Source organism: Solanum dulcamara, chromosome 4 (genome assembly GCF_947179165.1).
Source record: "Solanum dulcamara chromosome 4, daSolDulc1.2, whole genome shotgun sequence".
Classification (NCBI taxonomy): domain Eukaryota; kingdom Viridiplantae; phylum Streptophyta; class Magnoliopsida; order Solanales; family Solanaceae; genus Solanum; species Solanum dulcamara.
The window spans coordinates 26,378,517-26,403,146 of NC_077240.1; the positions used below are offsets into that span (position 1 = coordinate 26,378,517).

General features: G+C 36.3%; 2 protein-coding genes across 3 annotated transcripts; one reads left to right on the top strand and one right to left on the bottom strand.

Moving 5' to 3' along the window:
- Window positions 1-1,691: 1,691 nt before the first annotated feature.
- LOC129887139 (RAN GTPase-activating protein 2) lies at window positions 1,692-4,604 on the top strand. 2 transcript variants are annotated; one of them, XM_055962100.1, is made up of 2 exons: window positions 1,692-1,824; window positions 2,674-4,604. In XM_055962100.1, exon 2 carries the CDS (start codon window positions 2,685-2,687, stop codon window positions 4,332-4,334), a length of 1,650 nt encoding a protein of 549 aa, XP_055818075.1. In that variant the 5' UTR covers window positions 1,692-1,824; window positions 2,674-2,684; the 3' UTR covers window positions 4,335-4,604. The 2 variants fall into 2 exon arrangements, with proteins under 2 accessions (XP_055818075.1, XP_055818076.1); XM_055962101.1 differs by lacking the exon at window positions 1,692-1,824 and adding an exon at window positions 1,831-1,914.
- A 372-nt stretch (window positions 4,605-4,976) lies between these two features.
- On the bottom strand, window positions 4,977-19,846 carry LOC129887140 (probable ATP-dependent DNA helicase CHR12). Its single transcript, XM_055962103.1, has 12 exons — window positions 19,381-19,846; window positions 18,428-18,584; window positions 11,765-11,829; window positions 10,245-10,433; window positions 9,763-9,912; window positions 9,176-9,565; window positions 8,416-8,675; window positions 8,076-8,294; window positions 7,537-7,744; window positions 7,265-7,418; window positions 6,282-6,884; window positions 4,977-5,917 (listed from the first exon to the last, which is right to left on the bottom strand). The coding sequence occupies exons 1-12, from the start codon at window positions 19,651-19,653 to the stop codon at window positions 5,271-5,273; spliced, it is 3,315 nt and encodes a 1,104-aa protein (XP_055818078.1). The 5' UTR covers window positions 19,654-19,846; the 3' UTR covers window positions 4,977-5,270.
- Between the last annotated feature and the right edge of the window lie 4,784 nt (window positions 19,847-24,630).

Genomic DNA, 24,630 nt, shown 5'->3' on the forward strand with positions numbered 1-24,630 from the left:
ACTCAAATTAGCTATCACTAACCCAAAAGCTCTTACGAAATCCAAAAGTGAAACTCCTCCTCCATTTCTGTCCCCGAAGCTAAAGCCTCCATGCAATCATCATACCCTGCCGAAATAGTCCCAATGTGCACATTGAAATCCCCTCCCACGAAAAGCTTCTCAGTAAGCGGTATGCATCCCACTAACTAATTCAAATCCTCCCAAAAATGCCTCTTATCCTCCTCGCCTAAGCCCGCTTGCAGCGCATAAGCACTAATAATGTTCAATGTGATCCCTTCAACAACCATCTTTATCGACATCATCCTATCAGTGACTCTCCTAACCTCCACCACCTGATCCCTTAAATTACTGTATACTAAAATGCCTACCCCATTTCTATATTTTGATCTACCAGAGAACCAAAGCTTATACCCGTCTACCTCCTTAGCTTTAGAACCTACCCATTTGGTCTTTTGTACACAAGCTATATTAATCTTCCTCTTCTTTAGAATCTTAACTAGCTCTATGGATTTTCCCGTCAACGTCCCAATGTTTCAAGAATCTACTCTCTGTCTAGACGCTCATTTAACCCATTTACCCCTCCTTACCCTCATCCCCGTCCCCGTCCCTGAGCGAGAACATGACCTTAGTCTACCATCATTATCCAAAGCCACGAAAATGCGTATGAACTAATAAATTATTCAAATGTTTAAAGTCAGCAAAATGTAACTACAATTGTATGAGCAAAGAATAGATATGGGAACCGGAGGTACCAACTCCAGTTGAAATAAACCTGGTTGCCGCTGGAAAAAATTATTTAATGAAGCAATATTTTATTGAGGAATTTCATCGAACATCTTCAAGGCACTATCCACGGTGCGGACAGAAATGAGAAACAGAGCGAAGTAAACAAGTGGACACACATAGTAGAGTGCAAATATGAAGATTCTAATGTGACTGCTATAATTTATGAGAAATTCGATATCGTCGTTGTTGCCGGCTTCCTTCTCTGGAAATGACCTACCGCAGAAAATACCCTTCTGGATATCTGTAATTCTGACGCAATAAAACGATTATAGAGAGGTTGGGGTGGGTGGAGGTGGAGAAAACGACCTGATAGGGTGGAGGCGGGGTTGGGGTTGGGTGGAGTCGTAGTGAAAACGATTGGGTGGGGTAGGTGAAGAAGACAACTAGGTGGGGGTGAGTTTTTTCTTTTTTTCAAAAATCACTTTTTTTTAGAAGATGAATTTCTTATTTTTTTAATTATTATTTGGGTAAAAAATGCCACATATCATCAAGTTAATATCCACTTTTTTTCTACTCAAAAATCATTATTTTAAAATTATTTTTGATATATATGCCACGTGTCTTCATTTAATTGGTCACTTTGACACATCATCGACAAGTGTATTACACACACTTTAGATATTTGGGTGATTGTAAAAAAAATATCAAAATGACACATCGGGACCTTACTTAAGGTATCTAAATTGAATAAAGTTTAGTTAAGGTGTGTAAGTGAAAATTGATGTCAACTTAGGACATGAATTCCGCCTAAACTAAATGTATAATCTACTAGTTCAATAAATTTATAATATCAATAATTTTTTTGAACTCTCAATAATTTACGTGGAAAAATTTGTCTACCAATTACAAACCTGAATTTCAAAATATTTTACATTAGGTTAATTCCTCGGGTACAAGAGAGTCGAATATAAAATACTGTTGTTTGTTGTTCCCACAACACACACATTGTTCACTTCACTTCTTACGGTTGAGATTTTCTTCACTTCCAATCTCTCCGGCGGCGCGTCGAACTCACACATTCTCCCTCGTTGTTTCCCGGTGAGTCAGAACAAAGTCTCACTCCAACGATAATCAGAAAAAGGCCCAAAAGGGTTTTTCTTTTTTTCCCTTCATTTCTAAGGTTTTTGTGTATGTCTCTACTTTTTTGGTCATGTATCTCACAGATCGGTGCTGGATTTTAGTAATTTTTCTTTTTTAATGTGCTTTCATTTGTGGGGTTTTTATGTTTAATATTTGGGGTTTAGAAGAGTAGGTCGCAATTAGGGCTAAACGCCACTGTTTGGTATAAAGTTTTGTTTTTTCATGAGGTTTGTTTGTTTGTAGGGGGAGAAGAAGGATTTTGTTTTCTAGTACAAGTTTGTGATATTTTTAGCGGCTTTTAAATTGTAGTATACATGTTGCTTCGTTCATATTTTTCTTCTGTAATGTGTAACATTTTTTTGTATCCAAGAAAGTTTTATGTGTGTTATAGTGTGCTGAAATAGAATACAACTGCTGAATGTAACATTTTTGGTTTTGAGTGTTTTTACATTGTTGGATATGAATATGGTGAGGTGGTTTTAAAAAGAATAGAAAACTCTAATCTCATTTTAGATGATGGATTACTCGGATTCAATCGTATAAACAACTTTGTCATTCTTTGGACACCGGTGTGGTGTTTTGCAATGAAAATATTGAGTTGTCAAAAAATTATTTCTCATTTCTCTATGAGGAAGAATTTGAATTCTTGAAATTTGTGTGGGTGGAAGGTGTGCAAAAACTTGTTCTTGCCTGGCTACTTCGTTTTTGTTTGTTATGTCCTTAATTGTCAGAGTCATGTCTTGTAATAGTTACTATTTCTTGAAAGTCAACTACTTTATTTTTCTATACTATATTTCTTGATTCTAGGTTTTCTACCAATGGATGCCACAACTCAGAATTCTCAGCGCAGACCATTTTCAATTAAACTGTGGCCTCCAAGTGAGAACACAAGAAAAATGCTGGTGGAAAGAATGACAAATAATCTTTCTAGTCCAACCATTTTCACCCGCAAGTACCGCAGTCTATCCAAGGAAGATGCTGCCAAAAATGCTGAAGAAATTGAAGATGCGGCTTTTACCATTGCTAATCAACACTATGAGAAGGAGCCTGATGGTGATGGGAGTTCCGCTGTGCAACTTTATGCCAGGGAATGCAGCAAGCTTATCCTGGAAATTCTAAAAAAGATCCCCAGATCAGAAGACAAGGAGATTTCGATTTCTGAGGTGGTTCCTACTGTTCAGGAGACCTTTTTTGATATCTCAAAAGGTAAAAGGGCTTTTATTGAATCGGAAGAGGCTCAAGAACTTTTAAAGCCATTAAAAGAGCCTGGAAACTCTTACAGCAAAATTTGTTTCAGCAATAGAAGCTTTGGTATAGATGCAGCACGCATCGCAGGCCCTATCTTGGCATCCTTGAAGGATCAATTGAAGGAAGTTGATTTGTCAGATTTTGTTGCCGGAAGAAATGAGGCAGAAGCACTTGATGTCATGAATATATTCTCAGAAGCTCTGGAAGGTTCTAACTTGAAGTTTCTGAATCTCTCTGATAATGCTCTGGGTGAGAAGGGAGTTAGAGCATTTGGAAAGCTCCTGCAGTCTCAAACCATCTTGGAAGTACTATTTTTGATGAATGATGGCATTTCACAGGAAGCTGCAAAGGCTGTTAACGAGCTAGTTCCTTCCACCGAGAAGCTTAAGGTTCTTCATTTTCATAATAATATGACAGGTGATGAAGGGGCTGTTGCAATTGCGGAAATTGTGAAGCGCTCCCCTTTATTGGAAGATTTCAGGTGCTCTTCTACTAGGGTAGGCTCTCAAGGAGGGAGTGCCTTGTGTGAAGCACTTGGGATGTGCTCCCATTTGAAGAAGCTTGATTTGCGAGACAATATGTTTGGTCCAGAAGTTGGTCTTGTGTTGAGTAAGGCACTCAGCAAACATGAAAATCTTACGGAAATTTACCTGAGCTACCTTAATTTAGAGGATGAAGGATCAATTGCAATAGCTAATGCTCTTAAAGATTCAGCCCCTTCTCTTGGTATCTTGGAGATGGCAGGTAATGATATAACTGCAGAAGCTGCTCCAGCAATAGCTTCTTGTATAGCTGCAAAGCAGCTTCTTGCCAAGCTAAGCTTGGGTGAGAATGAACTCAAGGATGAAGGTGCAATTCAGATTGCTAAGGCACTGGAAGGACACAACCATCTGATTGAAGTTGATATGAGCGCCAATGCACTAAGGAGGGCTGGGGTTAGGGTGCTGGCTCAAACTGTGCTGCACAAAGATGAGTTTAAATTACTAAATGTTAATGGTAATTTCATCTCAGAAGAAGGCGTTGATGAGTTAAAAGAGATCTTCAAGAAATCTCCTGAAATGCTTGCATCCCTGGAAGAGAATGACCCGGAAGGAGAAGATGAGGATGAGGAGAAAGAATCTGGAGACGAGGGCAAAGACGTTGAGGATGAACTAGAATCAAAACTCAAAAACCTGGAGGTCAAGCAAGAAGAGAGTCTTGACGCACCAGATAGCAATTAGAATCCGGTACTTGATGACTTCTGCATGTTGCAGTTCTGGTTTTACCATTTTCTTTATGCCAAGCTGGCCATATTATGTTCCTCCAGCAAGTGCTCTAACACATCCATCAGTTATTTAGATTTGGTGGAATTGAACTGTTGCCTTATTGTTCGAGTTAGGTCTCTAGCGGGTATGGGAGAGAACAACTATTTATGTTGAACCTTTTTGTGTTATGTAGACTTGATAAGCTCCTTTTTTTTAATATTCCCGTGATGCATTTGACTTGTTTTATTTTATTGAGGAACTAAATACGTGTGCTAGTTTTCGTCACTTGTGAGTTGCAGTACGATTTTTCCAGAAAATGTCTCTGGCAATAATCATCGGAAAAATCAGACAACCAAGCTCATTATTAATTTTTTTTTGATTTCCCACACGGTGTCTGGTGCAATTATTTAAGGCCCTGATTTTTGCCTTGGGACCAAACGAAAGCTCATGTTAACATATTATTATGAATATACTCTCTTTTTTATTCAATTAGTAGGCAATACAATGTCACATTCTGGGTCGGTTAAATACTCTACAAGTACAGGGATACTTCATCCTTCAAAATAGTAAACTAGCTCGTAACATTAACTTGAAAATATACTGGACATGGCTGCCAAGTTGCTGAAACTTGATCCTGCATTAACTCCAAATAAGAATAATTAAGAAATGTAGCAAAAAGCTAATGGTAAACTAGTAGATATCTCCAATTTTCCCACTACTGCACAATTAACTAGTAGCAACTTCAAACCTAAAAACTATGAGATGCTAATATACATGTAAGACACTGAGCCAAACAGACGACTAGACCCATAGTTAGGTCTTAAATGCTCATAGCCAAACTTTCAAAGTGTCCCCTATGTCCACTAATGGCTTCACTAGCCAAAATAATTACTACGTTCTAAAAGGGCAACCTCAGGATACTAAGCTTGATCTCCTCCTCCTGTGGGCCTTCCACGATAATCCATCCACACTACGGCCAGTCAAATCATGATAATCGTTTCTCATGGAGCTTGCACTCTCGGATTTGAACCTTTTGGGAGTCGTTCCAAAGGTATCTTCACTTGTTGCCTCGCTCACCACAGACATAGTTTCGGGCTTCAAGTCCTGTCCATTTCTCTCAGCTTCAGCATTGCTGCTAGGCAACTCACCATTTGAGACTGACTGATGGTCCCTGTTCCTACCTTTACCTGATTGCGTAAAGAAATCATCTCCATTCTCCACAGCCTTCATCCACTGTACATCACTTAAAGAATCTGCATAGACCACTTCTTTTCTACGTCTCTTTCCAGTGAGATTAGCACTTTCGTATAAAAATCCTTTTCCCTTTTCCTTAGAGTCAGGTGTAGCATAAGCCCAATCTGGTACCTCGTGATCTTCCATGAGACGGGATCTGTAACGCTCCTTTTGCTTTCTCTCCTCATCCATTTTCTCGAACAGCCAAAATTCCTCATCGGACCGGGCTGCAAGACGATTAATCTCTCTTTCGCTTGGCACATCTGTTCCAAGGGTGCTTGTACCTTTACGCATGATCTCTTCCAACATATCCCTCCTTTCTTGAGCTGCATGAACAAATAATGTCAAGTTGGATTTCATTATGAAGGATTGAGAAGCAAGACCATGGATAGAAACATCAGTCAGCATTCACAATACTAACATGTTGAAAGTACACAGGTGGAACTTGGTAAAGCACTTGATGCATGTCAACAAAAGGTATTAGTACTAAGAAGTTGAAAGTACACAGGTAAAACATGGTAAATGCATTTTTTTCTTATAATCCATCCTGATTTTTCCGGTCAACCTCTAAAGCAATAAAGAACTGGTGTAACTATTACCTAAGTTGTTTCTTTCCCCCAAGAAAAGTAAGGAAGGCTTGGGCCTGGAGGTGTGGAGAGTTCTCTAAAACTACATGTGTACATGACAAACCTGTAGATGTTGTATTGAACAAGCCAGCCTGGATGACCTTAGCATCAATGCCCATCTTCTGTTTTGCACGCTCCAATATGACTTCTTCAATTGATCCAACACTGACCAACACAAAAACTCTAACTTCTTTTTTTTGCCCAATCCGATGTGCCCTATCTTCTGCCTGCTGGTCCATTTGAGGGTTCCAGTCACTATCAAAAATTATCACAGTATCTGCTGTTTGCAAATTCAGACCGAGTCCTCCGGCACGAGTACTCAAAAGAAACATAAAGTATGGAGAGTCGGGAGCATTAAATTGTTTTAGCAAAGTCCCTCGCTCCTCTGTTTTGGTTGAGCCATCAAGTCTAAGATACTTGAAGTCATGAACCTGCAGATAGACTTCAAGAATGTCCATGAGGCGGGTCATTTGTGAGAAGAGAAGGACCCTGTGCCCAGCTCTGCGAAGTTTAGGTAGTAAACGATCAAGAAGCTCAAATTTTCCAGATGCTCTCACTATCTCCTCCTTTCGATAAATATTATACTCGGCCACAAATAGGTATGGGTGATTACAACATTTCCTTAGTTGCATGGAGAGATTCTGCAGGCTCTTGGACCTCCCAGTTCCTGCGAAGTCACACAGTCAGCAAATTTATTCTGTTTGGCTAATATCAGTCCCTATAGATTGCTGCTTTTGCAAAAAGACTTATCAGGAGGGGCAAAAAAAGAAAAAAGAGCACAAGAGTTTACACAAGGCATCATTGAGGATGTAGATTTCAGAGCAATGGATCTGTAGAGGCCCAAGAGAAAGAGTAATATACAGTTAAAGCCAGTTGTTTATCCCCTTCCCTTTCTATAAAAAAGACCATAACCCCAACCACGCACCCACCCCACCCCCACCTCAAAACCCCCAAGAAAACCAAACACCCCAAAAAATCTTTTATGTCGACCATGTATAAAAGGAATGAATTAAAGGCAATGCTTTCTGGAGGGCAGCTACTACTCACCAGAATCCAATCCAACCCTCCCGACATCTGTGACCTGCTGGTAGTATACTTTCTGCCATGCAGACATATCACATTTAAGAACAACTTGTGTTTTCCCAGGAAGAAATTTCTCCACTTCATCCTTCTTCCTCCTCAATATAAATGGCCTTATCACCTAAAAGTAGTCAAAACCATTAGATAAGGAAAGTAGAAAGTGCATTTGTAAAGGTGAAACAACTACTAAATAGGCATGACAGAAGTGTATATTAGTGATTAATAAAACCAAGACCTACATGGTGCAACCGGCGAATAACCAATAGTTCCTCTTCATCTGTTAGAGAGACATCACACTTATCCGCAAAGGGGGCATTAAACCACTCCTCAAAATTCTCCACAGAATTAAAGATGTTTGGAAGAAGAAAATTGAGAAGAGACCACAACTCCTGTAAGCTGTTTTGGATTGGGGTACCTGTCAATAAGAGTCTCCGTCGAATTCTATAGCTGCAAATATAACACACCTCAATTAGAGAATGCTTCCAGCATACGATTTTTTATTCTTGAAAAAATTGAACTGCCAAGAATAGTGATTTCCAGATTTTGGCATAGTCCACAATTATTGTTTTAAAATAAAACAAATTACTCGTTCGATTATGTGCCAGTGTGTCAGATTATGCCTTCATCAGCAAAGGTGAGTGCTAAAAATAAGCAGAGAGGAGCAAATCTAGACCTCATAAATAAGAAGATTACCATCATAAGCTATTAATGCTCCCCTCTTTGGTTAACATTCTTATACATTAGCAACTTGACAAACAAAAAATTGCATCTCACATACCCTGACACAAGTGTTCGTGCAAGAGCACATTCGTGATTTTTCAATCTGTGCCCTTCGTCAATTATCAGATAGTGCCAATGAATTTTCTTCAGAAATGCTTTGTCTCTCATAATAAGATCATAATGTGTGATCAGCACACTGAACCTTCCCTCTCCTGTTAACTCCTCCCTCAGTGCCTTCCTTTCCTCCAGACGACCATCATAAAGAATAGCAACAATGCTGCAACAAGGAAAAAAGTCCAATGAGATGTGATGCACAGTGCACCTATTAACTGACAGAATCCATGTGTGTTTGTGCTCTCCCTGCATGAAAAAGAGAGAGAGAGAGAGAGAGTGGTTACCTAGGAGCCCATGTTGAGAATTCAGTAATCCAATTAGGGAGTACAGCTTTTGGAGCCACAATCAAGTGGGGACCACTTACACCCTTGTTTTCCAATAGGTAAGCAATTAAAGCAATTGTCTGGATTGTTTTCCCGAGTCCCATTTCATCCGCTAAAATTCCATTCAAGTTGTTATTAAACAAAGACAACATCCATTGAAGCCCCTCTATCTGGTAAGATCTTAATTCTCCACCCTGAAGCATAGCTGGTTGCTCTGTAACCTACAAATATGAATACTACATTAGATTCGCAGCATCAATAACACAAAACAAGGGATGTAAATACTTAAATTTCAGTTGTAGGAAAGGGAAAACAGCTAGTATATTGCAATTGCCACAGAGTTAGTTGGTGGAGATCATATAAGATACAGATCCTTGTACATCACATTAAGCCATTCAGCTGAGATTAGAAACAATTAATGGGCATACAAATATGTTATTTGGGACTGGAGAATAGAAATCAAAATTGAATGTACAGTGGTATGAAACAAGTACAGATTCCTAGCTTCTTAAAATTTAAAAGAAAATATATCATAAAACCCAAACGCTGGAGCTGGGATGGAGGCAAAACGGGAAGATGCCACCAACAAAATAGAGGTAACACATTCTATGTTTTAGTTAGCTCAGCTCCTTTCAATATCTGAAACTTGGGCACAACTCTTCAATAATAATCCCTGGGAATTAAAAGTAAAAGATAACACAGAAGAGGTGTGCCTCTTTACCTTCTCCTGGATCGAATGTACAGCTGAATTGTACTTCCTCTGACCTTCAAGTAAGTCATTACTCTTCACATCATGAGTGGACTCATCATCAAGTACATCCTCTTCTTCCTCAGGAAGCGACTGCCCAGGAGTATCAGTCTTAGAAGCAGCCATTTCAGCATCTGAACCTTCCAAAGATTCAAGGCCATCGTGATCAGCATCTTTTTGCCGTTGAACAGCAGCTCCCAGACGACCCAGCAGCTCATTTGTTTTCCCTAGAAGCATTGTCAACCTTTCGTTCTTGCTTTCCTCGACCATCTTCATGTAAGCTTCTTGATCATCAGCTTTCAGTGCTTGTAACCTCAGTTTCTCAGCACGAGTAGCCCGTTGCCTTTGCCTTCCATGCCAAGCCTACGAAATAGAGATTGACTTCATTTTAGCCAAGCAAGATAAAATCCGGCATATGTCTAAGTGTATAACAGATGAAGACTGCATCCACTCTCTAGGTCACAACTCATTATTGGCTCATGGTATTTGTCAATTATGCACAGGGAGTTGAACAAATGATGGACAGTAGAACAAACAGCAGAAAGTAAATAATGTCATGCCTGAACACCATCATTCCTCTGTTTCCGCCGCTTCTGAACAGCCTGTACTTGTAATTGGAGGTCACGTGCTGCATTGAGTACATCCGCAAAGAACTTTCTTTTTGTAGTTTCCACACGGTTTCTTTCCTCTTCTTCTAATCTTGACAACCTCTGCAAAATTTTGTTGTTATTACCAACAGACTTCTAACATCAAATTCTGTAAAATTTGCATTCAAAAGTTTCCTATCAAGGAGTCACAAGAATGAAAGGCAGTGGACTGATTCTTTAAATACTAAATTCTCAGAATAGCTCTCTTCTCAGCTTTTACAAATAGACAGCAGGCATGAGTAAGACTATTTTTACTTAACTACATCAAGATGAAATCTCATTTCTGAAATTGGGAGGAAAAAGAAAGCATCTGTGCTAAAAACATTAACTTGGCGATGGTAGATATCATATATATGGCAGAATTGACAAAGAAACCAAGGCATCTATCACTTCACCTGGGCATCACGCTTCTTCCTCAATGGATCGTCAGATTCAACAGCAAAGGCATCTCCTATACCATATAAAGGGCGTCGCAATCGTGTCATCCCCCAGTCAAACAATTGCTTGTCAGGATTAACGCAATGCAGACGAAGCCAGTATTCAGAACTCACTTCAGACCGAACTTTGTGTTGTAAATCTGCTAACTGCAAAATAGAAATAATGATGAGAAGACAATCCGTTGCCAACCACATATACCACTTCTACAACCAAAATTAGAAGCTCAAATAGGTGGTGGTTAGACTATGCACAGGTGCACATGATGCAGAAGAAAAAGAAGAAATACTCCCAGGGTAACCATAATGGAGTGGAATAGTTTCACAATAGACGGTATCTTTAGTTCAATTCGTAGAGCTACGATGATTTGATCCTCTCAAACCAGCTGTTGATCAACACCTTGGTAAACTATTTCCTCACCAACTAGCTAATTAGACGCGAGCCCTTCTTTCAAGTTCTACTTGAAAGGCTTGCTTTTTAAAAACATGCTTTCTTTATTAAGAGTCCTTTTTTACCCCATATTGTAGGGTGGATCTCAAAAGATATGAAAAATCTCATTGGGAGCATGGCAGGTACTATTGGGGATTAGGGCAATGAAGCGCATGAGCTAAATTCTGAACTGGGCAGCAGGTACACGTGGGAAACGGTACCAGTTTTGTATCCAAAAAAATTGTTATATTTTCTTTTGATCAGGTAAACATTTCATTAATCACAAGGCCAAAAAACGGCCGTTTATTAATTTTAGGATACAAGTTATTTTTATTTTAGGATATCCCAAACTTTCAGGTTTAATTGGATAATTATCGGACATATGCAATTATAAAAGAATATATGGGACTGTTCTGCCGATTAATAGAACTCTGTTAGTTAAGTTTAGTATTTCGGTGAATTGCTAGTATTTGATAGATTTGAGTATGTAGTATTGAATTTCGAAGAATTGATGGAATGTGTATATTTGTTTCTTCGGTTTTGTATAGACATCAAAGCTATCAGGAAAGGTCATTAGATTGCAAATACATGATGAACAATCTTAAAATGTGGAGACAATATTGCCCCAAATTTGTGTATCATATTCCCATAACTATCAAAATTCTTCATCTGGTACTCATAAGGAATATAGAGTATAGTAGTCAGATCCGTACCACACTACTAAGATGAGAGCTTCATATACTTCCACAAAACAGAATACTATTTTTTCATCGCAGAGATATTTCCGGTAAATAATAGTTAGAACCATACCCTGCCTTTTAAAATTTAACAAAGAAATTCAAAAATACTCTTGTTTATTTCATAGGTAAGTACTCCATTGAAGCGGCAAGGACATCTTGAAATTATTTTGCAAGATAACTGGTGTGATTGAAATCAATTTAGATGAACATGTAAATCAGAAAAGCAAAACCCTTATACATCATTGCAGTTGACAGATCATGATTAGCAGTCATATGTCTTATAAACAACACCACTCCACATGTACCTTTACCTTTAATTCATAAAGTTCAAGCAAGCACTTCGATTGCAAGTCCTCGCCTCTGCTAGTTGGCAAGTCTGCTCAAAGATGAAAGTGTAAGCTATTTCGACAAGTATAAGAAGTGCTGGCATAAAAGGGATACAGCGTTACTTTATAAAAATATATCACAACTTGTTGAGTAATTACCTCTATAGTAAGCAAGATAAACCTATTATTCAAATTATGTGCAAATAACACTAGGGGTGGGGGTGGGGGTGGGGGTACTTATAACTTGAAATAAACCAACACAACAACAACATACCAGTGCAATCTCACAAGTGGGGTCTGGGGAGGGTAGGATATACGCAGACCTTACCCCTACCTTTTGTGGGGTAAGAAAGCGTGTTTGCGATAGACCCTCAGCTCAAAAGAAAAGTATCCAATGCAGGATTGGAAGGAAAATAAAACATAAAAAAGCAAGATACAGGACAAATGCAACAACATATAATAATAAACACTGAAGAATAAGAAACTATGCGATACTAAATAATATTACTAAAAGACGAAGAGGAGAGGAGGAGGCTAGCCCCTTTCTCTGCCACACAAAGTGCGACAAAACTAGACTCCTCAACCTCCATACCTTCCTATCTAAGGTCATGTCCTCAATCAACTGAAGTTGTGTCATGTCCTGTCTAATACCTCCCCAGTTCTTTTTCAGCCTACCTCTACCTCTCCTAACTCCTGCTACAACCAACCTTTCACACCTCCTCATTGGTACTCCTCGCACCTCTTCTTCACATGTCTGAGTCATCTCAACCTCGCTACCTCATCTTGTCCGCCATGGAGGCCCCTTCCACCTTTCCCCATATAACTTTGTTCCTAATCCTATCTCTCCTAGTATACCGCACATCCATCTAAGAGGTGCAATTATATAGTAAGTACTAAGAGAGATGATAGTAACATTAAAGACCTGTTAGACACCATGTATTGGGGTACAAATAGGATACCCACAGTTAAGGACTGTTACAAGTAGATCTGATCCCAAAATCAGATGATTGACTTTTGGCCCTGGAGATTGATAATTTGCTTCAACTGGATTGCCTTACATGAAGCTTGTCTAACACAAGACAACCTCAAAAGGAAAGGTTTCTAGATGGTAAATAGATGCTACCTCTGTAGGAAGAATCAGGAAACAGTTAATCAACTTTTACTGCATTGCCCTGTAGCCCCTGATATATGGAGCATGCTCTACAGGTCTTTCCGCCTAAGCTGGGTCATGCCACAGAACCTGAGACAGCCATAGTTAAGCTGGAGTTTATGGATTGTTGATAAGGCCATCAAGAAAATCTGGTTAATGATTCCTGCAGCTATTTTCTGGAGTCCATGGACAGAGAGGAATAAAAGGTCTTCCGATGGCACCTCAACTCCTAATCCCTCTTTGAAAGCTAAATGTTTAATTAATCTTTTTTGCTGGAAAAAACTCTCCCCTGTAATTAGTACTGATATTTCTCTACATTTTGTCAGTACCCTTACTTTAGTCTAGCACACTCTATAGGAGCTGGGCTAATTTCTCTTTTTTGTCATTTCATCTCCTTATAACTATGCCTTGTGTAATTTTGCATCTACCTGATGCTCTCTTTTTAATGAAACTTTTACTTCATCAAATAAAAAAAGCCAAAATTTAGCAAACACCTATACTCACAACAACCAAAATCTACATTATGTCTAGTAAATGCATAACCTGTGTCAAAAGATTGTGCTCAAACTCATAAACTTCATAGTCTGACAGAAAAGATAACAATGAAGATAATCAGGTTTAAAAATCAAGAGCAGTATGATTGGCACTTTACATGTTCAAGATCAAAATATTAAAATACTAATATAACCTTGAAGACAATAATGCCCTTGAAGAAATAAATAACTTCCTCATTCCTAAACAGTACATGAACCTGGCTTACATTAATCAATTTTTCCATCATGACTGTAAAAACCGAAGAATCTGAAGAGTTGCAATAACTCAACATAGACTAAATTTAATTTATTAAGCTAATACAAACTAAATATCTACTAGTTAATACACATTATATTATTGTGAGCTGTAAAATGCCTATCAAATGGACTTCTGCTTCAGTTGCATTGTCGCTTTTGCTTTGAATTCTTTGAGAGTTCTAATTATGCATGTATCATCAGCTGCTTCTAATACGACAATCGTTAAAACACATGAAAAGACAACCTTCTCAGGATGGCATTATGATGTTGGTAGAAAGAGCGACTTTGAACAGAATTTTTGCATGGACAAGCGATATTGGTTCATTCTAACTTACATTAAGACGACTTAAGGTGGATACAAATCTTTGCGTAGAGATTATAAATGGAGCGAAACGGGCGATACAAGGGAGGGTGAGGTCTTATGATCCCACAAAAATCTAAGTTGTCTGTCTCGCTTTCTCTATTTTCAATCCACTTTGCGTCGCCCCACAACAAGGTTTAAGTTTTATTTTTATTTTTATTTCTTTCTTTTTTCACTTGAAATAACAATATTTTGATATTAGACTACGTTTAAGGGGACTTAATTGACATCCCTTTCACCGAAAGTTTAGTGTAAATCAGTAAAAAAAAATTAAAGTATATTTCCTATACGTTGAATCCTTTTGATTTCTTTGTGCGTCTACTTCTTCATATTTAATTCTCTCAGTGAGATTCTGGTCCGCCAATGATAGAAGAGATAACTAATTAAAAATAATAATACTTCTGAGTTCTGACCTTAATCATCAAAGTCCTACAGATAAGAAACAAGGAAAAATTGTTGTGTATACATATTTATAGTCAAAATCTTACTTTATTCATAATAAAAACTTTAATGTTATCCTAAAAGTAGGAACAGATTGAGTTAAAAGGTGATTTACCTAAATATTCTTCAAAAGTTGATTGACTAATTTGCCCTCGTTGTTAGATGTTTATTTGAACTACTGTTGTGTGAACGTGTGAATTGAGAAATTAAGTTAGCCATTTAATTTGGATATTATTAAATGGTAAATCTTGGCTATAGTAAATGTGTGGACTGGAAAATAGATACTCCCTCTATTTCAATTTGTTTGGTTAGTTTTGACTTGGCACGAAGTTTCAGAAAGTAAGGAAAACTTTTGAATCTTGTGGTCTTAAACTAAAGATGAGTAGAATGTACCAAAATGCCCTTTTATCTTGTGGTCTTCAACATGGCAGGTGGAAAGTTAGAATTATAGAGTTGTCAAAAAAGTAAAAAGGCATTCGTTTTTAAATGGACTAAAAAGGAAAGTAAGATAAATAAATCAAAGCGGGTGGAGTATATTTATGATAACTTAAACCCTCAAACTTGTGTGTGAATTGGAAAATGGAGTTGGACATTTAATTGGGATCCTATTGATGTTGAAGTATGCCGAAAGTGAACACTTGTTAGGTTAACTTTTGGTGTACAATCGCTTCAAAAATCATCTGTTATCAAAGTAAACTGCTAATTAATTATCTTATCTGCCGAAGAAAATGATCAAGTTTAGCAGGTAAATTTGGTTAATTTGAGCTTATATAAAAGGATTTACATATCAGTAAAATGCATAATCATCAACTATAGAAGCAACAGTAGAAAAAGTTGTAGCTTTACCATTTTGGATTTATACCAGGACACTCGACTACAGAAGCCATTCACCTAGTAAGGAGATTAGTGGAACAGTATATGGAGAGGAAGAAGAGCTTACACATGGTGTTCATCGATCTAGAAAAGGCTTATGACAAAGTCCCCACGAAGGCTCTTTGGAGGTGCCTGGAGATTAGAGGTGTACTTGTGGCGTACACTAGGTCAATTAAGGACATGTACGATGGAGCCAAGACCCGAGTAAGTTAAGAGGGAGGAGACTCAGATCACTTCTCCATTTTGATGGGGTTGCACCAAGGATCAACCCTTAGTTCGTTTTTATTTGCCTTGGTGATGGATGTATTGACGCAGCAAATTCAAAGTGAGGTGTCATGGTGTATGTTATTTGCAGATGACGTAGTTTTAATTGACAAGACTTGCGATGCAGTTAATGCTAAATTGGAGGTATGGAGACAAACCTAAGAGTAAAGGTTTCCGATTGAGTAGGATAAGATAGAATATTTGGAGCGCAAGTTCAGTGATGTGTTTCATGAGGCTGACGTGGAAGTGAGGCTTGATGTATATGCCATCCAAAAGAGAGATAGTTTCAAGTATCTTGGGTCTATTATCTCGGGAAATGGATAGATTGACAAGGATGTCACTCACCATATTAGTGCATGGTAGATAGAATGGAGGCTCGCATCCAAAGTTTTGTGTGATAAAAAGGTGTCACCAAAACTTATAGGAAAGTTCTACAAAGTGGCGGTAAGACCAACTTTGTTGTATAAGGTAGAGTGTTAATGATCAAGAACTCTCACATTCAGAAAATGAAAGTGGGGAAGATGAGCATGCTACGATGGATGTGTAGGTATACTAGAAGAAAAAGAATAAAAGTAAGGATACTCGAGACAAGGTAGGAGTGACTTCGGTGGAATACAAGTGGGCGAAAAGAGGTTGAGATGGTTCGGACATGTGATGGAGATGCACAGATGCCCCGATATGAAAGTGTAAAAGGTTGGCTATGGATGGATTCAAGAAAGGTAGAGGTAGACCTGAAAAGTATTGGGGAGAGGTGATTAGATATGTAATGGTGCAGCTGCAGCTCACCAAGGATATGGCCTTAGATAGGAAGGTGCAGAGGACACAAATTAGGATAGAAGGGTAGTAGGTAGGAGTGTGTCCATACTAGTAGGTAGGAGTATATTGACTTGATGTCCATTCTAGTAGTCGTAGTATTACTCTTGTTTATTGTTATTTGATTTTTGTTATTATGTGTGTTTCTTGTACTTTAATTATAGTATCATTTTGGTGTAGTATTGTTTTGCTACTATATGTTGTTTTATACTATCTAATGTTTCCTTTATTTCCATTACTTGTTGTCCTTTCTACTAGTAGTAGTATTAATATGCTTTTGCCAAATTTACAAATGAAAAGAGTCATAATTTTGGATCCTTTTCATGGACCTGCAACTATAATATCAACAAAACTTTTTGATATAGAGGTAAAAATTAAGTATCTCTATCACAAATAACTACTACTTATTTGTAGCTTTTCACCATGAAATTGACAATGATATACTAAACATCCAAAGGAAGATATATATTGATCAAATTTATGTACAACTTCTACAAAATACTACTCTCATAGAACGACGTCTTGATATGTATGCAACTGTAAAGTGAAGAAGGCTACAATTTCTTAAATAATATTTGCAACTATAGTTGACATTGCTCATATTCACATGCAAATTATATGTCGTTGAAACATAAAAAAGTAAGATAATTGAGGTTGAATATTTGGTATGAAAATCATATTTAAGTAGGACTAAAACAACAACGCATGGTGGAGTTGATGATATGTTGGAAGTTTGGATACATGCTCTAGAGTCTAAAGGGTCTCAGACTAAGCAGGACTAAAACAAAGTATCTGAAGTGCAAATTCAGTGACATAACGCATGAGGTAGGGGTGGAAGTGAAGATTGATGTACAATTCATACCCAAGAGAGGAAGCTTCAAGTATCTTGGATCCACAATCCAAAGTGACAAGGAGATTGACAATGATGTCGCACAATATCTCTCGCACATTATGAGGGAGAGGCAGGGGCTAGCCTCCTCCCTCTCATCTTCTCCTTTTTAGTATTATTATTCAGTAATCGCGAAGTTTCTGATTCTTCAATGTGTATTACTATTTGTTGCTTCATTTGTTTTGTATCTTGCTATTTTGTTATCATATTTTTCTTGCAATCCTGCGTCGAGTACTTTTCTTATGAGCAGGGGGTCTATTGAAAGCAGTTTCTATATCCTACAGAAGTAGGGGTATCTATGTACATCCTACCCTCCCAGACTTCACTTGTGAGTTACACTGGGTGTGTTGTTGTAGTAATCATCTTTAACTAACTAAATTTAGCTATTTAAACTATATCGAATCATCTTACAGTCAAATAACTCATCATTTATCAATTTAAGCTTGAATTTTCCCCTTTAAATTTAGTAGCAAGTATATTTTAATATTATTTGTATCGTTTAAAAAGTTTGTATTGATTAGCATAGGATGTATGTGTGTGTGTGTGTGTGTGTATATATGCAATGTCCCCACTGTTTACTTTCCTTAAATGTCCATGGAAGAATATACAGGAACATATTAATTAGAGGACTTTTTTGTCTTCCACCGTCGCTCAATTCTCCTTCTTAACTCTCACTTCTAAGTTTCACCGTCATCCAATTCTGCTTTTTGTCTTTCACTGCCATTAAATTTTCCTTTCTTAATTCACTTCCTTGCGATATTAATTAGCAAGACCCTATTTATGTAGGCCGCCTTCTCATAATCTAAATAGATTGACTCTGATGAATATTATGACAAAATCAAAAACATAGAATAACATATCTGCTAAATGGAGGATACCTACTAAGCATTTGAATAAAGCTAATATTATAACACTAGCAAAAGGTTCAGCACCTCAAGTCCTCTAATATCAAAATGAAAGGCAAAACCCTTTCTAAAAATCTTCACATCTTTCTCAAAACAGCCTGAGTACACGTAAAACCATGTCAAAGGAATCTAGGGGAGCCATCAGTCTAAGCTACAAGTACCTTCAAGTTCAGTTAGGCGATGCTGGATATGGCTTCGGAAACGATCTTCCTTTAATTTTGTCAAACCAGAACCTGATGTATAACTTGACCGTTGCCTCAACAACGACTCCTCAAAATCTGCCATCAGGTCTCCATAACTTCCCATTCCTGGACCATTCTGCATAAAAAGAAAATATATTGATAGCATTGAAAGCTAATTTAAAAGGCATGATATTTGAAGATCACCTCTTTCTTGATGCAACTTATGCTTCAGATCCCAAATTAAACGAATGAACAATATATATCTTGAATACTCATATATGTTTCATCAAAAACTTCAAATTATGCAAAAATTAAAAACTCATCGTCTAGGAAAAAGTTCCTCATAAACAACACACCTGGTTCTTCATGCTTACACATACAAAAATCACATATCAATCAACACAACGGCATACTTTTATACTTCACAGCTTAATTTGTTACTCACTCCTATACTAAATATAGATGTCCACATTTACTTGTCCAGTTTGGAAAACCAAGAGATAATTTATCACTTAGTTTCTTATTTACCCTTGTTATTAACTATAGCCATTTTCCAATACAATGAATTAATTAAAATTAAAAGGGTGACACAGTAAAATTGGCATTCTATTTATTGCTCTCAAGTCAATATTGGACAAGTAAAAATGGAGAATGGAGGAAGGGATTATCTTTTAGCCAAATAACCTCTATTGAGACCTTTACTAAAAGGACAACAAAAATGTATCAAGCCCTAGTGTCGTTTTCTTCTCTAAATCTGAGAAGATCATACTATGTGCCCATGTATCTATATCTAGCATCTAAAAGTAAGTGAATTATAACAACATTCTTCCACAATTACTCTAATTCGAAAGAGTCAAATTTAAAAAAAAGAAAGAACCAAAACCAAAACAAAAGAGATTAATAATCTCAATGAGAATTGAGAAACAACTCACTCGCACAGACAAGTTGTCCACGTTAGCAGGGGATGCATCCTCGTCACCGACATCAACATCGTTGGCGTCGCTATGGTAGATTAAAGATACAGCATCGAAGACGTCAGGAGGTATCGGAAGATTACGTGAGAGGAAATTGAGAGCGCAAATCAACGTCTTCGTTTTCTCTAACTGGTCCTGAGATTCATCAACGGCAGGGGGAGAACCTCCAACCATTCCTCCTCCTCCACTACCACCGTCAGCGGCGGTGTTGGCCTCTATCTGAGCCACCATAGGTCCTCCACCGGTGCTGTTAGGCTTAACAACTGCGCGCGAAGAGGACTGTTTTTGTATTTCTTTTACGGGAATTTGAATTTTTGTTAAAAACTTGTTAAAACTATTAAACCAAAAACTTAAAAACGAGCCCTTTTCTTTTTCTCCTTCTTATCTCTCTCTCTTCTTTCCCCCAAACCCTTTCTATTCGACTCGGTTTGGGTTTTCTCATTTGTAAATCGATCAGATATGTTAATTTACTTTAAAATCCCTCTCCAATTGTATAATGCCGATGAACTCCTTTCTTATGTAATGACTATACTACCCCGCTTCCTACTGTACTACTATTCGTTTCTTTTTCCTTTTTTGAAAATAGAATATCATGTATATATCCATTACTTGATTACTTCATTTATTGCGGGTAATCACAATAAATGAAGTATTTACTAGATTGTATAATGAGTAATATTTAATTAATGTAGTATTCACTTTATTAAAATCAAAATTAATAAAAATATATTTATAATTTTTTTCTCTTTTACATATGACAATAAAACTTATATTTAAACTATGATTCTATTTTAGTTTATTTTTTGTATTTTTTTAAAATCAAAATTAACTTGCTAAAAATGCTATAAAAAATAAAGTATCAAAATTAAGCTTACACTCGAGTTGTTGTATTTTTATAATTTTCTTTTGAAGGAATAAAACTGTCTTACATGATAATCTGTTAGTATATGATATGTATCATGTGGATATCATAGAGAACTGAAAACTATTCTTTTTAAGGGATGAATTTGTTTCTATGATACGTCTATCAGTATATGATATATTATACCATGTGGGTATCACAGATAATTGACCTCTTTTTTGAATGAAGAATTAGTGCTCTAGGATATCTTGTCAGTATATTATATATCACGTGAATTTGTCATCTATGATAGCATATCACTATATGATATATACCATATGTGTATTATAGAGGATTGAGAAGTGTTTTATTTTTATTTTTAAGGAACTAACAACTCTCTATGATATCATGTTAGTATATGATATATATATAATGTGAGTATCATAGATGACTGAGCTCTTTTTTTAAAGAATGAATCAGTCATTTATGATATCTTGTCAGTATATGCTATATCAGATGAATTAGTCATTCGTAATACCATGTCAATATATGATATGTAATATATATCATGTGGATATCACAGAGAATCAAGTTATGCTTTCTTGAAAATATGAATCAGTCTTATATAAAACTTTGTCGCTATGTGATATATACTAGGTTGATATCATAGAGGGCTGGGTGTTTTTCTTTTAATGAATGAATGACTAGTCCTCTATGATTTTCTGTTTGTATATAATATATATCATATGGATATCATAGAAGAATTAGAGCCTGTTTGGATTGGCTTTAAGTTGGTCAAAACCAACTTAAAGTCCCTTTTTAGCTTTTAAACGTGTTTGCCTAATGCTGACTTTAAGCCATAAAGTTCTTAAAGTCAGTCAAAAATGAAAAGTTAGAATTCCAAACTTTTTTTTCCAAAGTGCTTAAAGTCATTTTCTTTGACCATGTAAATTACTTTTATATCCCTTATATTTTAACTAAATTCTCAAACTACTTTTTTTTATTCTTTTAACCCTAAAATTCACATCATAAACACTTTTATCCAAACACTCAACTACTTATTTATAAAAATAACTTTCAGCACTTCAAAGTTCTAAAAGCACTTCATACATAAAAATTATTTTTTTAAGCCTATCCAAACGGGCTCTTAGTAGTGTTTTTTGAAGGAATGAACTAATATTGTATGATACCTTGTCAGTATATATTATTTCCAAGTAGTATCATAGTGTACTGCAACAATATACTTCAACCGTTACTAATTTGGTATACTATATGCTAGAATAAGTTAATTTTTTGATAATTGATATAAAAAATAAATGATAAAAATTATTATAGATTATTTATTTATTGATATAGGAAAAATATAAAAATTTAAAAGAAAAAAAATAAAGGAGGCAAAAATTGTGTAGAATTAGATTACGAAAAACAGGAAACATAACAACGGAAAGAAAATGAAATTAAAAAAGGAGAAAAAAAAATGAAAGGGAATAAAAGAGAATACAAAACATGTATAATATATGGCTGACATATAATTTAAATATAAATTTTATTTTTATTTACAAAAGCAGTAGAAATTTTATAACAATATCTTTTTTATTAATTAAGTTTTTTAATAAATAATCTAGTGATTTAGTATTTTTTATTAATGTCATGCTAGTTTCAGCGTTGAATGTTGACTGAGACGCTAAAGTCAAACCAAAAATGGGAGGAATTGGCATCAAAGTAAATAAACATGCCCATGTAAATACTTTGCATTTAATGAATATATATGTGTACTTTTTCCTTATAAAAATTCATGTGGCAGCGTATGATTGGTCCAAATATTAATTTAAATTGAATCAAAATTGCTCAACTCATATGTATTGGTTCGTTTTAAAATTATATGGTTAACTTGAACTTAAATTAAAGATAATATCTTTTATTTTTAAAAAGAATTCCCTATCCTTACTTGAAAATATCTTATAAACTCATCGCATACAATAATAAGTGCCTTTTTAAAAAATAAATAATGAGAGGGTAATCAAAGATGACATACAACTTGCTAAATAAAGTTGCTGATCAGGTTTAGTATAAACTGAGATGTGTTAATTTTTTAGTGTTTTTTTTTCACTTATGAAATTCTATCAAATTTGACTTTCAACCCTCTATTTCAGGCTTTCAACAACTAGATCTTACTCAGATTTTGTAGCATTATTTTTTTCATACAATTATTAATTAATCTCGCATAACAAATAAGTTATTAATAAAAAATAATTTATTAAAAAGTTTAATTCAGAGAAGTTAATTTTTTTTTCTTTTGCTACATGCATAGATATTCTTTTTTATCGGACCATAGTCCCTTCCGTGGAGTTGATCCCCCAAGACTCCCAAGTCTAGAGACGATCACGATCTAGTATCACGCCCCATAGTGGAGTTCACGGACCATGAAGAGGTCCATGAAAGCTTAACCCCCTGAACCCTTGGGATGGTTCGACTTCACGAGAGCTTTCACGGCCCGTAGTGACTACCACAGACCGTGGTTGCCTCGATGAAGGTCAACCTCTCCCAATAGAGCCCAAGTCAAGGACCACGACCACTCACCACGGACCGTGGTGAGTCATATGGATCGTGGTGGCCTTTCGTGAAGGTGCCCGAATCAGTTTTAATGAAGGGCAATCTGGTTCTTTCCCACCTTTTCCCAACTGAACCCTTCACGTCAAAGGACCAAATATCAGTCCCTTAACCTATCCAATAGAGTTTTTCCTCTCATTCTCACTTAGAACATTTGAGAAAAGCGATTGGAGAAAAAAAAGAAAGCTAGATTTTAAGGTCTTCGAGTTTCGATCGTCCCTTTGATTTTTCAGGTATGTAAGGCTTAACTAAAACATAGACTTTGTTCCTCTATGTGTCCATGATTGTGATAGATTGATTATGAATGGATTGAGTCCCCATGATTGTGTTTCTTGAGAATTTTTTTTTAATTTAACATGTTTTACTGATTATTGAGAAATTGATGCTTTTGAACAAATGATTTGAATTACTTGTTTCATAAACCTTAATAGCATATTGATGGATATTGAATGTATATGCTTAAGGATTGAGTGTAGAGACTTGAAATTATGAATGCATGATTGTGATTGTGATGTGAGCATGATGATAGTGTTGATGAATTTGATAGTTCTTTATATTTTCATAATTGAACCCAAGTGAATGGTCTCAATTGAATGTTGTCATAAATGACTGTCCAAACTTTTCTTAAATAAATGATTGGGAATGGTTGGGAAATTGATTGATTGAAAGGATTGATTTGATAGAATTGATGAACTAATAAGAGTCCATTTGAGACTTATTGATTTGGTTTTATTTGGATTGATTGTCTTATGAGCTTTGAGTCTTGGGAGGAGTATCGAGCACCAAATTGGGTAAGAGTAAGTAATAACCCGAATTCAATAACTACGTCGCCAAACATAGGAGGGGATTGAAACGTTAAGTCGGATATTTCCTAATTTATTATCCTAGCATGATAGGACTCGATTGGTTTAGGATCCATGATTGGTTGATTCATTTTTACCCTTGCAAGGTATTGACGGACATGGCAACAATGTCGTCTTGTTATACTATCACTGCTCATAAGTAATGATTATCGGATAAGAGAAACTCTCATATAGGTCTTGATAGTACTCTGATTGCATTGGATTGGATTGTATATGATTGGTCTCTTTCTAAGCCTTATTCTTGCTTTAGACTTATGACATCCTGATTGAGTCCTTTGAGTTGAGTCAATTGAATTGATTGTGAAGATTGGGTAAGTGTTGTTGATTGTCTCTCCTTCGTACCATTTTACATACTCGTACATTTCATATACTGACGCCTTTTATAGGTTCTAGAGATCATCAATAGGCGCTTCGTTGAAGATCGATCTTCCTTTCCTGACAGTGTCCTTGCCTTCAGAGGGATCTTGATTATTTCTTTTTTCCTTTCATTTTGATTTAAGGTAGCCATGAATCTGTTATTGGCCCCACTTAGATAGTTGATAGAGGCTTCATGGACTAGATTGTTGATTTGTTGATTGAATATTATCTTTTGGCTAGTTTCATTCATACTAGTCTTGTTGATTGGATTAGATAGATTGTTGGCCTTTGGACTTATTCTATAAGTTATCTATTTGATCATCTTAATGAGTTAAGTCTTCCGCTGATAGAATGTTGATTGAATGAATGTCTGAACAGGCTAAGTGGTTCGCTTGGGGACTAGCAATAGTCTCTGAGTGTCGGCCAACCTAGAGTACCCTCCCAGGGAGTGACAATATTTTTCATGGATGAATAAATTTTATGTTATGACTTTTCTAATTAAACATGAATTTAAATAAAATTCAAAATGAAACTCAA